The 13,110-nt window shown below is 36.6% G+C and overlaps 2 protein-coding genes across 3 annotated transcripts; both read left to right on the top strand.

The window, feature by feature from the left end:
* LOC18609594 (uncharacterized protein At1g04910) lies at positions 30–5,723 on the top strand. 2 transcript variants are annotated; one of them, XM_007044778.2, is made up of 12 exons: positions 30–461; positions 760–810; positions 912–1,002; positions 1,345–1,421; positions 2,024–2,112; positions 2,820–2,939; positions 3,608–3,724; positions 3,858–4,001; positions 4,090–4,213; positions 4,311–4,502; positions 4,924–5,289; positions 5,387–5,723. In XM_007044778.2, exons 1-11 carry the CDS (start codon positions 36–38, stop codon positions 5,281–5,283), a joined length of 1,791 nt encoding a protein of 596 aa, XP_007044840.1. In that variant the 5' UTR covers positions 30–35; the 3' UTR covers positions 5,284–5,289; positions 5,387–5,723. The 2 variants fall into 2 exon arrangements, with proteins under 2 accessions (XP_007044840.1, XP_007044839.1); XM_007044777.2 differs by having other exon boundaries at positions 4,924–5,723.
* LOC18609593 (alpha-galactosidase) lies at positions 5,823–11,681 on the top strand. Its single transcript, XM_007044776.2, has 14 exons — positions 5,823–6,149; positions 7,161–7,320; positions 7,458–7,715; positions 7,909–8,083; positions 8,494–8,555; positions 8,639–8,802; positions 8,909–9,006; positions 9,510–9,568; positions 9,663–9,797; positions 9,882–10,126; positions 10,219–10,378; positions 10,803–10,878; positions 10,993–11,043; positions 11,183–11,681. The coding sequence occupies exons 1-14, from the start codon at positions 6,085–6,087 to the stop codon at positions 11,398–11,400; spliced, it is 1,926 nt and encodes a 641-aa protein (XP_007044838.2). The 5' UTR covers positions 5,823–6,084; the 3' UTR covers positions 11,401–11,681.

Here is a 13,110-nt window from a genome sequence, read left to right as displayed (position 1 = left end):
ACGTTTTTCGATATTGGCAAGTTGATCTGTACACCATGTGGCCTCTGCAAGAACTTGGTTTTGTCCCTCGAGTGTCTTACCTTCACCGGTCACCAAAATCCTACTCGAGGAAGCGGAAGCAGAGCTTTCGAAAGCTGGCTTACAGTCCGAAGCGAGCCATGGCCGAGCTAAGGCACTCGAGCAGCTCGCTCGGGAGCCGAGCCTCTTCTTCTCCAATGAAACGTGACGAGGACGCCTCTCCTCTAATCCACGATCACATCCCTCAAGATGACGACGACGATCACCCTCGCCATTCTGTACGAGATCGTGACCGCTCGTTTTGGTCGCAACTTCACTCCTTCTTCCCTTTCTTTAACGATGATCCTAGGGTTTCTCAACATGGCTCCAGGATCTCGCTTCTCTTGCTCCTTTTCGTCGCCATTGCCGGATTGATCTCCCTTTTCTCGATCTTACATCGATTAGTAAGAAAGCAATTTACTTTGTTATTAAATAGTCGAATTTCTGAGTATTTTTCTAGATTTTTTTCTTCTTTATGTTGCTTAGGATTTTCAGATTTTAAAAGATTTTTATTTTTTTGCAATAATAATATTATTAATTTATGAGATTTTATTTTTCAATTGGAGTGAGCTAGGTGGTGAAGTGTAATTAAAGATTAGCTTATTGAAGTTTTTTTTTTAATAGAAATTGTGAGGGAAGGTCAAATTTCTTCTTGGATTTTAATTTGTTACTAATACTAATGCCTATGTTAATTTGTTGTAGAATTCCCCGTATTTGTGTAAAAAAGATGGCATTGTTCTTCACTGTCCGCGTGTAAGCTTCTGTTGGATCTTGTTCTGATTGTTATTATTTTTCTTACTTCCTGTTGCATTGGTGGCTTGCGCCATTTGTAAGTTGTTTTTTATGCTTTCTAGGTGAAGGAGAATCCTTCACTTTGGGAGAATCCTTTTTCTGCAACTACTTCTTGGAAGCCATGTGCCGAGCGCCGCGATGGTGGAATATCAGGTATCTGTAGTTCCTTTTTAGTACTATGTGTTTGCTATCACCCACATTTGGTGAAATGCATTTATGAAATTGTTTGTTACTGCTGAATGTGTCCTACCTTGTGTTATGGGTTGGAGAAAGCAGTTTAGCAGAAGATTATATTATCATATGGCTTGCTTCTACAATTTGTATATTTTCTCAAGATAGAGAAATGCTGAAGTTTATGGTTATAAAGGACTAGTTCACTCTAAACGTTTTCAGACATGTTAACAATTACATTCCTGATATGTGTTATCAAGTTGTTTCATTTTCATGTGCATTTAATGACAGCTTAGGATAGTGACTATTTTAACCATTTTGCAGACCTTCCTCCTGAGAATGAAACAAGTGGTTATATTTTTATTCATGCTGAGGGTGGTCTAAATCAGCAAAGAATTGCGGTATGGATCCTGTTTCCAGTTTTCATGTATCAAGTGTATTTTATGGAGTTGAAAGAGGCCACAAGTCTTTTTTAACTGATTAAGTTATAAAATTACTAATATTTATGTTTGGCCTAACTGACTTGAAGCCTCACCTTGAAATTTGAAATTGTCATAATCAATTCTTTTTTTGAAAGGCAAGTGTCATAATCAATTATATTGGCAACTTAATGACTGTAACTAATTATGTAATAGAGAGTCTACAATTACATTATATTTTTGACTTTTTCTTGACCTATTGTGTCCTGGGGACTTCCTTTGGAGTACATTCAAATTCTTTTGATACAAGTAATTGATATGAACAGAAAACAATGATGGTTATAAGCACATCAGTGCCTAAGATCAGAATCTGTAAATAAAGTGCTTCTGAAAGTACTTTTCGTGCTTGGTTCTGTCATGATTTGTTGATCTAGTCATTGTTCTATTCTTATTTTATCATTACCAAACACCTTTGAATCGTCCTAAAAGTGGAACTTTCGCTGAATGATTTCTGAAAATTCTACTGATTTGGTATCTTTAATGGCCAGCAACAAACTTGTGAACTTATTACATATTCCATGCAGATTTGTAATGCAGTTGCTGTGGCCAAAATTATCAATGCAACTCTTATATTGCCAGTGCTGAAGCAGGACCAGATTTGGAAAGACCAAACGTGAGATTTCTTGTCCAATAACCTCATGCATGCTGTTGGTCTTGTGCACATGATTGTTATAGCCATTGTAACATTAGTCCGTTTATGGATAGGTAAAAATTAAATAAATACAGTGAAAAGAAGTGACTGAGATTATTACTGTAGCAAAAAGACATGTAATTATTATACTAGAGCTTCCCGACCTTAATACAGATAAATCATATAGAAAAGAGTATTTTTCTTATAACTAAGGTGGTTGGAATTATATTTTAGTCTGGCTATAGTGCCTTTGTGTCTCTCATATCCAATGTTTTTAAAGCTCCAATAATGCCTAAAACCTACATGGATTAATGTAGTATGTATTAACATCAAATTCTTAGTCATTAATTAACAATTGAAATATCTAGGTGTATTATTATTGTTTTCTCAATCAAGTTAACTGAGGTTGGCTTACAACATTGTGAAGCTGCCTAGTTTAATATATATATATATATATATATATATATATATATATATAAGCAGTACCTCTAGGTTAAATATGTTCATGCATTGAACTGAAATTTCAAGCTCGAAGCAAACAATAGGTTGGTGAAAATTCTGAGTTTCTTTTGCTGCTAATTAATCACTTCATGGACCTTAGTAAATCACTTTGTTGCATTACTTACCATCTAACTTGGCAACTCTAATTCCTGCTTTTGTTTTTAATATATTTGTAAAATTGTCTGCAGGAAATTTGAAGACATTTTTGATGTTGATCATTTCATTGACTACTTGAAGGATGATGTGCGAATTGTTCGTGACATACCTGAGTGGTTCACTGATAAATCAGAATTATTTACAAGTATAAGGTGATTTTTTCATGTTTCTCTATGTTGTCTCTGCTGGATATATGCAATATAATTAGCCAGATTTCAACTGCCAATTTAGAAGCTGTCTTGCTTCTGTTGATTTGCTTCAATCATGATGGCATCCTGATATTCCTCAATATTGTGAGTATGACCTTATTATTGGCATGAAGGCCTCGGAGACACAAGCTAGAGGTGGGGGAGATGCGGGTTCTCTATGGGACTTTGAATGATTGGGACATATGTCGTAATGACTTTTAACAGACAGTGTACCAGATTTTTTTTTTATTTCGTTATTTTAGACTAATTGACAGAGTTATTTAATATTATTTTATTTAAGTTTAGAACAATAGGACCTTGTTGCCAATTGTCTTGAAAAAGGAAATGTTAGAATAGTATGTTGCTTATGCCTCAGTTCATGTTTATTCATCTTAGACCTTCATCTTGCTGCATGTGTGTCATATTCTGCTTGGAGCTTGTAGCCATTCGATCATAGGCTTTATTTGGTAATAATGTCTCTGGACTTCAAACATGACATGAGAATTCGAGAATTAATAAAGTATTACATGACATGAGAAATTGAGAATTAATAAAGCATTTTTCATAGACATTTATTCAAGCTTTTTGTAACTGGAATTGTTCTCATTGAGAGATTTTGTGATGTGTAATAGACGGACAGTGAAGAACATTCCAAAATATGCACCAGCTCAATTTTACATTGACAATGTGCTACCTCGGATCAAAGAGAAGAAGATAATGGCCCTAAAACCTTTTGTTGATAGACTTGGGTAAGTCATGGATGTTGTAGATCTGTGTTATGACAAAAGGTTTCTTTTTTAGATAAGAAACTTGGGCTCGGGTTGTTAACTCTTTTATTCTCCTTTGTATTTCTTTCCTTATTTCTCTTGGGTATTGGTTCAGGTATGATAATGTACCTCCAGAAATCAACAGGCTAAGATGCAGGGTCAATTATCATGCTCTTAAATTTCTTCCAGAGATAGAGGAAATGGCAGATTTATTGGTCTCAAGGATGAGGAACCGCACAGGGAGTCCAAATCCTTACATGTATGTAATGTTTTCAGTTAAGACTCTGCTAATATGCTGAATTGCTGCTATTTCAACTCCAAATTAACTATCAGTTCATTTCATTCAGGGCTCTACATCTTAGGTTTGAGAAAGGAATGGTGGGCCTATCATTCTGCGATTTTGTTGGGACTAGGGAAGAGAAAGCTAGAATGGCAGAATACAGAAAAAAAGAATGGCCTCGACGGTACAAGGTGACTTAGAACAACTTGCTTTTTCTGCTTGTTTGTTTAGTAAGAGCCAAAATTTGGCCTGGATTATGTCTCATCTCTGTAGTGCCTGGGAATGCAGAATGGATCTCATCTCTGGCAGCTGGCACTACAGAAGCGGAAGGAGGGACGGTGTCCTCTTGAACCTGGGGAAGTGGCAGTGATTCTTCGGGCAATGGGTTATCCGAAGGAAACACAGATTTATGTTGCTTCTGGCCAGGTTTATGGTGGTCAGAATCGGATGGCACCCTTAAGGAATATGTTTCCAAATCTGGTATGTGCTTTTTTAATCTTTATTATCTGTGAATGCTAGAAAATCTTCTTGTCTGGAATAATTTTTCCATATCCAAATACAATATTACTTGACATCTTTTAAAGTATTTGTCACATTTTTTATTTTTTTTGTTCAAGTTTATAGCATTTTATCTATCTGGGGAGTTTCTCGTGCTGTGCTACTGTCCCTGTACCATATTTTATATATATATATGTGGGAGTGATAAAGCTGTATACCTGTTCTGATCTGTTAGTTAACAAACAGGAAATATATCCAAGATGCTGCAATGCATGTAGTTAGATTTGACAGGAATTGATGCATGGGAAACTGACTGTCATGTTTTTTCCTTTTCTATTGTTTTTGTGAAAATGAGTCTTTTTTTTTTTTTTCGCAAAGTTAAGATTCTCAAGGCTTTAAACAGGTTACCAAGGAGGAGTTGGCCAGTAAGGAGGAGTTAGCTGTTTTCAGGAAGCATGTAACAAGCTTGGCAGCACTTGATTTTTTGGTCTGCCTAAAGTCTGATGTGTTTGTGATGACCCATGGAGGCAACTTTGCTAAACTGATTATCGGGGCAAGAAGGTACATGGGTCACCGTCAAAAATCCATAAAACCAGACAAGGGGCTTATGTCTAGATCTTTCGGGGATCCTTACATGGGGTGGGCAACTTTTGTTGAGGATGTAGTCGTGACCCACCAGACCCGAACGGGATTGCCAGAAGAGACCTTCCCTAACTATGACCTTTGGGAGAACCCCCTGACTCCTTGCATGTGTAAAGCCTGATAGCACGTATGTCTTTTCATTACTTATATTTATTTTTGAGGAGCTTCGCTGAAAGGAAACTGCATATCGGCATTTGACAAATGAAAATTCTTTTATCCACAAGCTATAAGGAGGGAAACTAAGCACGGAGAGCATCCAATAAAGTTGTTAGCCTGGAAGAGTAAGAGACATGGGATCGGGTGCAGAAAGGTAGTGGCCTTTCAGACCGGGTTGGAAGTTGATCTCGTGAGGGCTGCCCCTGCAGGGACACCCGGCACTAGCAGTTTTGTCTCCATAAACAACATATTAAAAATTTTAACATATATGTCCCTTTCTTTATCTATCGATTTTAGCATATTTCATATTTGTCACAAAACAGTAGATGACTTTGTATCTTCCAGCATCAGGACGTGGGTGTAAAATATTAGTGAAATTTACAAGAATTTTATTATCCTTTTGAAGGAGAAATCATTTTCTTATGGAAGGGCTTCTTGGTTAGGCCCTAAAAGTCTTGCTTCAAAGTTCAAACACTCAATGGAGTTTGGGCCGACTAGACAAATGGGCAGACCCCATGCCTCACGTGAAAGCATTGTTTGTCCTTGTCTGGTTAAGTTGGTAAGTGATAAAACGCTCCAGACACGATGAAGAGGAGCCCACTAATGTCTGATGTTGACGTCAGCTGAGCAATATCGACACGTCTGAAAAAGTGGAGGACGATGTCGATGATGATGATTATTTAACCACCCTTCGTAAGACCAGTTAAATGCCCAACACTTCCGCGTGACACGGCAAGGAACACTTTCAGATATAGCCGAAATCACCATGAAGATCTTGCTCTCGAGCTTTTTCTGTTTCTTCTTCTTCTTCTTCACTCCTTCCTTCTGCAGGTTCTCTCTCTGTCTCTCTTGCTTTTCATTCCATTGCCCACTGAATTATTTTTTGCTGCACAAATTGTACGGATGATTTTTATTTAAAGACTTTGATTGATCATTTCCTTCATTTCTCGTTACTTAAATGACTACCGACTTAACCGCTTTTTCAGTTGAGGTTCAAATGGAGTGAAACCTGAAAAATGAAAAACTGAAAATATCAGTAATACCAAACAAGGATAAAGGAGCACTAAGAAGTTCCTACTGCATCGCTTCGTTTATTATCATTATTATTATTATTATTATTTTATAAAGAAGAGAATATTTTGCATCTTTATTATGCGTTGTTTATATGTTGCTGCTTTTGCCTTTTAGCAGCAAAGTAGTTCCAAAATTCCTTGTTCATGAAACTGATGAGAAACAATTCAGAGAATGCTGAACACAAATGACTGATGCTGAATTTCTTCCTCCTAACACTCATATCCATCCAAAGCCGTCCTTTAGCTGGGGTCCCGCCAGGGAGGGAATGGCTGTTTTGAGATGAGTGGAGGGTGTGAATCAAACATGTATAGCATTAGCTGATGATATTGTCAAACCGCTATCTTCAATTTTTTTTTGCCGGTGTTCAGTTTAAGAGATATGTTCTTTTAACCGGACAAGCCCCTACCAACTTGGGAAAATATTTAATATTAGCTTAATTAGCATCCTTTCATCCGTAGTTTATGGATTCCTTGTAAGGTAAATTTGAAGTTTGTTCAACTGGATAGGCCAAATATCTGCCTTGTTTTCCTTCTTTCCTATTCAAGTGATTTTTTTTTTTCAATGTCCACATTGATGCATATTATTGCAACATAACTCACCTTGTTTTCCTTCTTTCCTATTCAAGTGATATTTTTTTTTTTCAATGTCCACATTGATGCATATTATTGCAACATAACTGACCTTCTCATTAAATTATGTGATGTCTGACAATGATTTTCCATTTCTGTTTAGTGCTAAAGTGATGATCATGATGATTGCTAATTTCAGGTTACCATCTGAAACAGAATTAGTGACTCAACCAGAGCATGCTAGCACCCCACCAAGAGGTTGGAACTCTTACGATTCCTTTTGCTGGACCATATCCGAGGAAGAGTTCTTGCAGAGTGCTGAAATTATTTCTAGCCGTCTTAAGCCACATGGATATGAGGTATGACACGGCTTATGGCTACATATTAATTTCCTTGGATTTTTTATTGATATCGTAGCATTATGGAAGTGGAAATTTTTTATGCAAAAATGAAAAAAATTTATTTTTCTTCATTTTGTCCCTGCGCTTGTATGCAGTATGTTGTGGTGGATTACCTTTGGTATAGAAGGAAGGTGGAAGGTGCTTACACTGATTCTCTTGGATTCGACGTAATTGATGAATGGGGGAGGCCGATCCCTGACCCAGAAAGATGGCCTTCATCCAAAGGTGGAAAAGGGTTTTTAGAAGTAGCCAAGAAAGTACATAGCATGGGTTTGAAGTTTGGAATTCATGTTATGAGAGGGATAAGCCTGCAAGCTTTTAATGCAAACACCCCCATCTTAGACACTGCCAAGGTACTGATCCTTATTCCCACTACACGTTACTCCGTTTTTTAATTCTCTGCATGGTGGCTTCAAACCTACATTGGACATCAAAATGTAAAATGGCATTGTTAAAGGTGCATTTCAAGAAACTCACGCAATTTGAAGCATTAGCATTGACACTTATGTTTCAACTTTTATTTTCTTTCTATTATCTTTTTATTAGGGATCTGCCTATGAAGATTCTGGTAGACAATGGAGGGCAAAAGATATTGGGCTCAAGGAGAGGGCTTGTGCTTGGATGTCGCATGGTTTCATGAGTGTAAATACCAAGCTGGAAGCTGGAAGAGCTTTCTTGAGGTCACTTTATCTCCAATATGCTGAGTGGGGTGTTGATTTTGGTAATGTTGACTATTATGTTAAAGTCTTCCTGCTCAGTGTCATAACTATACTTTGAATTTTGAAAAAAAACAAAATTGACTGAATGCCCTAGGAAATATAGTTTTATAGTGTGTTTTGAATAGCATTAAAAATGGTAAATTCATTGTTTGCATTCTTTTTTCAGCTTGTCAGCTTGCTAAAATATATTCCCTTCCTAGAAAGATTGAATTACTGATTGGGGCTAGGGGGTAAAAATGGGAAAGCCTGAGAAGACTATATCCAAATTCATCTCATATGAGGCACTTAAATCCTTGTTATATGTTTCAATCAGTAATGGATATCTTGATCAGACAAATTTCCTTTTTGTGGTGGCATAATTGGAATCCTTCTGATGTTATGTCTTTCATATCCTTTGCTTTTCTGTTTGCAGTAAAACATGACTGTGTATTTGGTGATGACTTGGATATAGATGAGATAAGCTTTGTATCAGAGGTATGCAGTGGTTTATGGTAAAACTAGTGATATTTATGTTAAAATTTCTGTAGAGAGATATTATCCAAAGTGTACTTCTGCAGGTTCTGAGAAAGCTTGATCACCCTGTTTTATATTCATTGTCCCCTGGTACCAGTGTGACACCAGCTATGGCTAAAGATGTTAGTGAACTAGTCAACATGTACAGGATTACTGGAGATGATTGGGATACATGGAGAGATGTTGTGTCCCATTTTAACGTTACCAGGTGGATCAAGCATTCCATATAATTAAGAGATATTTATTTCAAATGAAATTTCAACTTTTGCTTCTTTATCTTTTACATAAGCTGATATTTTTGGATTTTGTTTTAGAGATTTCTCTACCTCAAAAATGATAGGTGCCAAGGGCTTGCTGGGAAGGTCGTGGCCTGATTTGGATATGTTACCATTGGGATGGCTCACGGATCCAGGTTATAAGCCCTGGAAAATTGCTATTCCCTTTCATGCTCTTATCAACCTTACCCCGTTCACTCCAAGAAGATGACAATATTCATTGAAGCAAAATCACAATTTAGTAACACAGTACATGTATCAATTTTTTTTTTTTCTAAAAGGCTTACATGTATCATTTAATTAAAAAGTGTCAATGAGATGCTTGCTGTTAACTCTCAGTTAGGTTAACAGTACTTGTTTGTTCCCATGCACTCAACCTTACATCATTTCATGAGGAATTGAGACATATTCATTCCTGCAGAGCTACTTATAAAATGTATTTGTTCTTATCACGTTGTCTCTAGAATCAAATTCTGAAACATAGATCATGTTTGAGAAAATCCCAGCCAAGTTGTTAATGCATTAAAGACTTGACATCATAAGTTGCTAAGCATCTGCACTGGTCTGGGCATTTATATGTGAGGACTTAGCTAGAATTAGTGAAGAACCATAAATAATTGGATACTTTCCTGCTCTCTAGGTTCAAACGAAGGTCCACACAGAACGTGTAATCTGATTCTAGATGAGCAAAGAACTCAGGTATGTTTCTGTATATACCTGTGATTTGGTTTTTTATTACATAAGCACTAAAAATAGACATTTATGTTGACCTTAGCATTTTTTTTTTTCACAGATGACTTTATGGGCTATGGCCAAGTCACCTCTCATGTTTGGAGGAGATGTAAGAAAGCTGGACGAAACCACATACAATCTGATCACAAACCCTACACTGCTTGAGATAAACTCTTTTAGCTCAAACAATATGGAGGCATGTAAACTTCAATGGACATAGTTTTGGAAAATTGAACCTCATTAGGGTAAATAGTAACATGATATTTTGCTGTTTTTACAGTTTCCTTATATTACTGGCATAAAGGGATCTAGAAGTAAGACTAAGGTTCTTTCTCAACATTTGACAGAAGGGGGCATGTATAATATACTAGCTTTAGATCTTACTACCTGCAAGGATCCTAAAGCAAATGGTTGGTCAATTAAACCTCTTGACCAAGATCTTGAACAAATCTGCTGGAAAGAGAAATTGGGGAGCAAATTTGAGGAACCTCCATGCCTTTACAAAAGAAAACCTCTTCTGGCTTCGTAATTAGTTTTATCTTCTTTAGTTAGCTTGTTTCCTGTCAATATTTGTAACTTGCGCAATTTTCTTATTCAATCTTGGATAAATAATGCAGGGGTGAAGAGATGATTTACAGGCAGCAATATCAGGGAACACTTCATTTATTAGCAAGTGATGAAAGGGAATTATGCTTGGATGCTTCTCCAAGAAGGAGGCTTACTTCAAAAGAATTTGGGGGAGGTTCTTTCTCACCTTGCAAGTGGGATGCTAATCAGGTATTGTCTGTTTCTAAATTTACAAAAGTAGAGAAGTTGGACTCTCAATTAAAACTACAGGAAGAAACCATAGTTGAAATACTAATTAAGCTGAAATTTTAGCCAAAGATGATCAATGAAAATAGAATCTAAAACAATTGGCTGTCAAAACTGTGTTCTATACAACTTCATTCAAGTAGTTCCTTAATCCCAAATAAGAAGAATCGTTAAGAGTTCTATCATAAATGCTCAATCCTAGGACTGAGTTGTTATCAACTCATGCTTGCCAGCATGAAACAAATCTGATCCTTGTCGGACAACCAGCATTTAAACACAAACATTATCCAGTAAATTTTCGTATCTTTTCAATGATGACCATGGTTTTCTAGGCTAGGTTCATAGGAATAAGTCTTCAAGTCTGATGCTTCCTTTCTGAAATTTACAGATGTGGGAGTTGAATGCTAATGGAGCCCTCGTAAATAGTTATTCTGGGCTATGTGTGACAGTGAACTCATTGGAAGGTGATACATTTGGTGTTAAGTGAACTGTCACAAAAAAATCTTCAAGATTTTGTTACATTTTTGTTATAATTTATATTTTCTTAATTTCGAAATGCTTCTTGATTGTTCATGCAGCTGATGTTGATTCCATTGGAATTCGTTCTTGGATCGCGACTGGAAGAAGAGGTTTGATATGTATATGAAACTGTTGGTACAATTTGAATTTTCAATTTGTATGGCAGATTTGAGCACTGTAAAGCATAATATTGTCCTATTTGAAAGCTCATTTCCCGTTTTAATGATCTTTCTCATACACTTTTTCCAGGAGAAATATATCTTGCATTTTTCAATTTGAACCCAGAGAAGACCATGATATCTGCTAACATAGCAGACCTTGCTAAAGTAGTTATGCGGAAAAACTTGAATGGAGCATCGTGTAAGTACCGAGAAATTTGGAGTGGAAAGTATGGAGCGACAAAGCAGTTGATATCAATAGCGGTGGAGATGCACGGTTCTGCTTTGTTTGTTCTGCTTTGTGAGTAGTGCAGGAAAGTTTTGGTCCCATTACTCTCATTTGCATGTCTCCATTTTCATTCTTATGATAGCAATGCTGTTGTTGTTGTTTGTATAATAAAATTGGAGTGGCGCATGTTGTGGCAAATGGAGATGATGGCCTTGTGCGTTTAAACAGAGTGACAATGATAACTAGGAGTACTAAATTATTTTCATATGCCAAACAATAGAAAGCATAACTCTACAATGAACAATTAGTAGCTACTAGCGTACTGCTAAAATAATCTTTAAGACCGATATAATTTTGTTTATGGGTTTCATAATCATTGCAAAGAACCGAGATTCCTGGGGCTACGCAGATATTTCATAATCTTTAAGATTAATGTCTAGTATCAGGTAAGATGTATCTTGATGCCAACAAGTTAGGGATTGCTGCCCTGCACTTTGTCAAATTTTGTACATCGAAGGGGCCCCTTAGTGTATGTTGAATATCACTTTAATTCAAAAGCCTAAATTAATGGGTTTTGTGTCACAGTTGTATCTTCTCATGTAAATGTCAATAAACCCCATCCTTTCACTTGTGGGTTGTGATCTGATGCACTTTTAGACTAGCATTGTCATAATATATATGCCAACTTCTCTTAGTTGTCGACACTCCTCCAGGTTGACTCTGTAGCACTGAACTAATAACGCTTGGTCCTCTTTCATTTTCCCAAAAATACGGCATGAGCGTACTCGTCAAACTTAATGGAATCTTTGACTCTGGTATCAATTGGTCGAGAAGATAAAACTATACCTTGAGTCCATAAAATTAGCGCACCAGATAAGCGTATATGTACATGCCGGACACCATTTGAACTAAACTAAAAAACTTAAGCTGATAGGTTTGTGCATCTTTCATGTATGGAACAAGAGTTTCATTGGTCATGGAAAGGGCTCTGTATACGCTCTCTATCTCTTGATGGTAAGTGATGTTTGTGAGCTTTGCACGAACAAGTCACCTTTCGTAAGGAGCAAAGTGAACAAGAGGGGAAATGCGTTGGCCTCGCTTGCAAGACAAATTTTTGTTTTGGTGACTCAATGTTAGTAGGGTCATAAAATGTATAGTATAGAATTAGATATGTTGAGACGTACGTTATCTCTTTCCGCTTTGTCCGAACCTGAAAGTCTTGCCTCATGCTTCAACTCTTGGCCAATAATTGATGGAAAATTCAACTGAAGATCATTTCTTAGTCCACGAAGCAACAGTAGAGAGAGATCCAACAAAACAATTAAAGATTCTATTTCCTCCATCGGATTTATCACCAACTGCGTAAAACTATTCAAATTAAGCGCATGTATTTGACCCTCACACTTTCAGAAATTGCATCTGGATCCTCGAGAGGCGGCCAAGGCCAAAGCTTAAAGCTCCGTTTGCCAATAAGCTGCAAGGGTCATGATATCTGATTTCATGCCTTATATTAATCTATGTTACTATAATTCACTCCTGGTGGGATGAGTGATCACCTTTGCAAAAGAAAGAGAAAAGACCCACCCCCAAAGAGTTTGAATATTTGATTCATTCCGGGCTTTTCGCCATTTTGTTTTTTGTTTTTTGTTTTCTTTACAAAATCCGTAATTTTCGTTTTTATTTTTGACAGTAAAAAAAAATGCTTTCAAGTGATTAAAAGTTAAAATTTTTTATATATTTTTAAAAAAGTATAGTTTTGCATATTAATAGAAGGTGAGATTATAGAAGAT

This window comes from Theobroma cacao, chromosome 2 (assembly GCF_000208745.1).
Source record: "Theobroma cacao cultivar B97-61/B2 chromosome 2, Criollo_cocoa_genome_V2, whole genome shotgun sequence".
In the NCBI taxonomy this organism is placed as follows: Eukaryota; Viridiplantae; Streptophyta; class Magnoliopsida; order Malvales; family Malvaceae; genus Theobroma; species Theobroma cacao.
Note: the sequence above shows the minus strand (reverse complement) of the source record. Positions and strands in the feature narration are given on the sequence as shown.

What these genes read in the sequence shown, in the direction of transcription:
- LOC18609594 (XM_007044778.2), top strand. Translation starts at nt 36, where the DNA reads ATGTGGCCTCTGCAAGAACTTGGTTTTGTCCCTCGAGTGTCTTACCTT. An exon ending in TTGTTCTTCACTGTCCGCGT is followed by an intron (nt 811 to 911) that starts GTAAGCTTCTGT and finishes TATGCTTTCTAG; the next exon opens with GTGAAGGAGAATCCTTCACT. An exon ending in CCTTTTGTTGATAGACTTGG is followed by an intron (nt 3,725 to 3,857) that starts GTAAGTCATGGA and finishes GTATTGGTTCAG; the next exon opens with GTATGATAATGTACCTCCAG.
- LOC18609593 (XM_007044776.2), top strand. Translation starts at nt 6,085, where the DNA reads ATGAAGATCTTGCTCTCGAGCTTTTTCTGTTTCTTCTTCTTCTTCTTC. An exon ending in GGGATGGCTCACGGATCCAG is followed by an intron (nt 9,007 to 9,509) that starts GTTATAAGCCCT and finishes CCTGCTCTCTAG; the next exon opens with GTTCAAACGAAGGTCCACAC. An exon ending in GATCGCGACTGGAAGAAGAG is followed by an intron (nt 11,044 to 11,182) that starts GTTTGATATGTA and finishes CACTTTTTCCAG; the next exon opens with GAGAAATATATCTTGCATTT.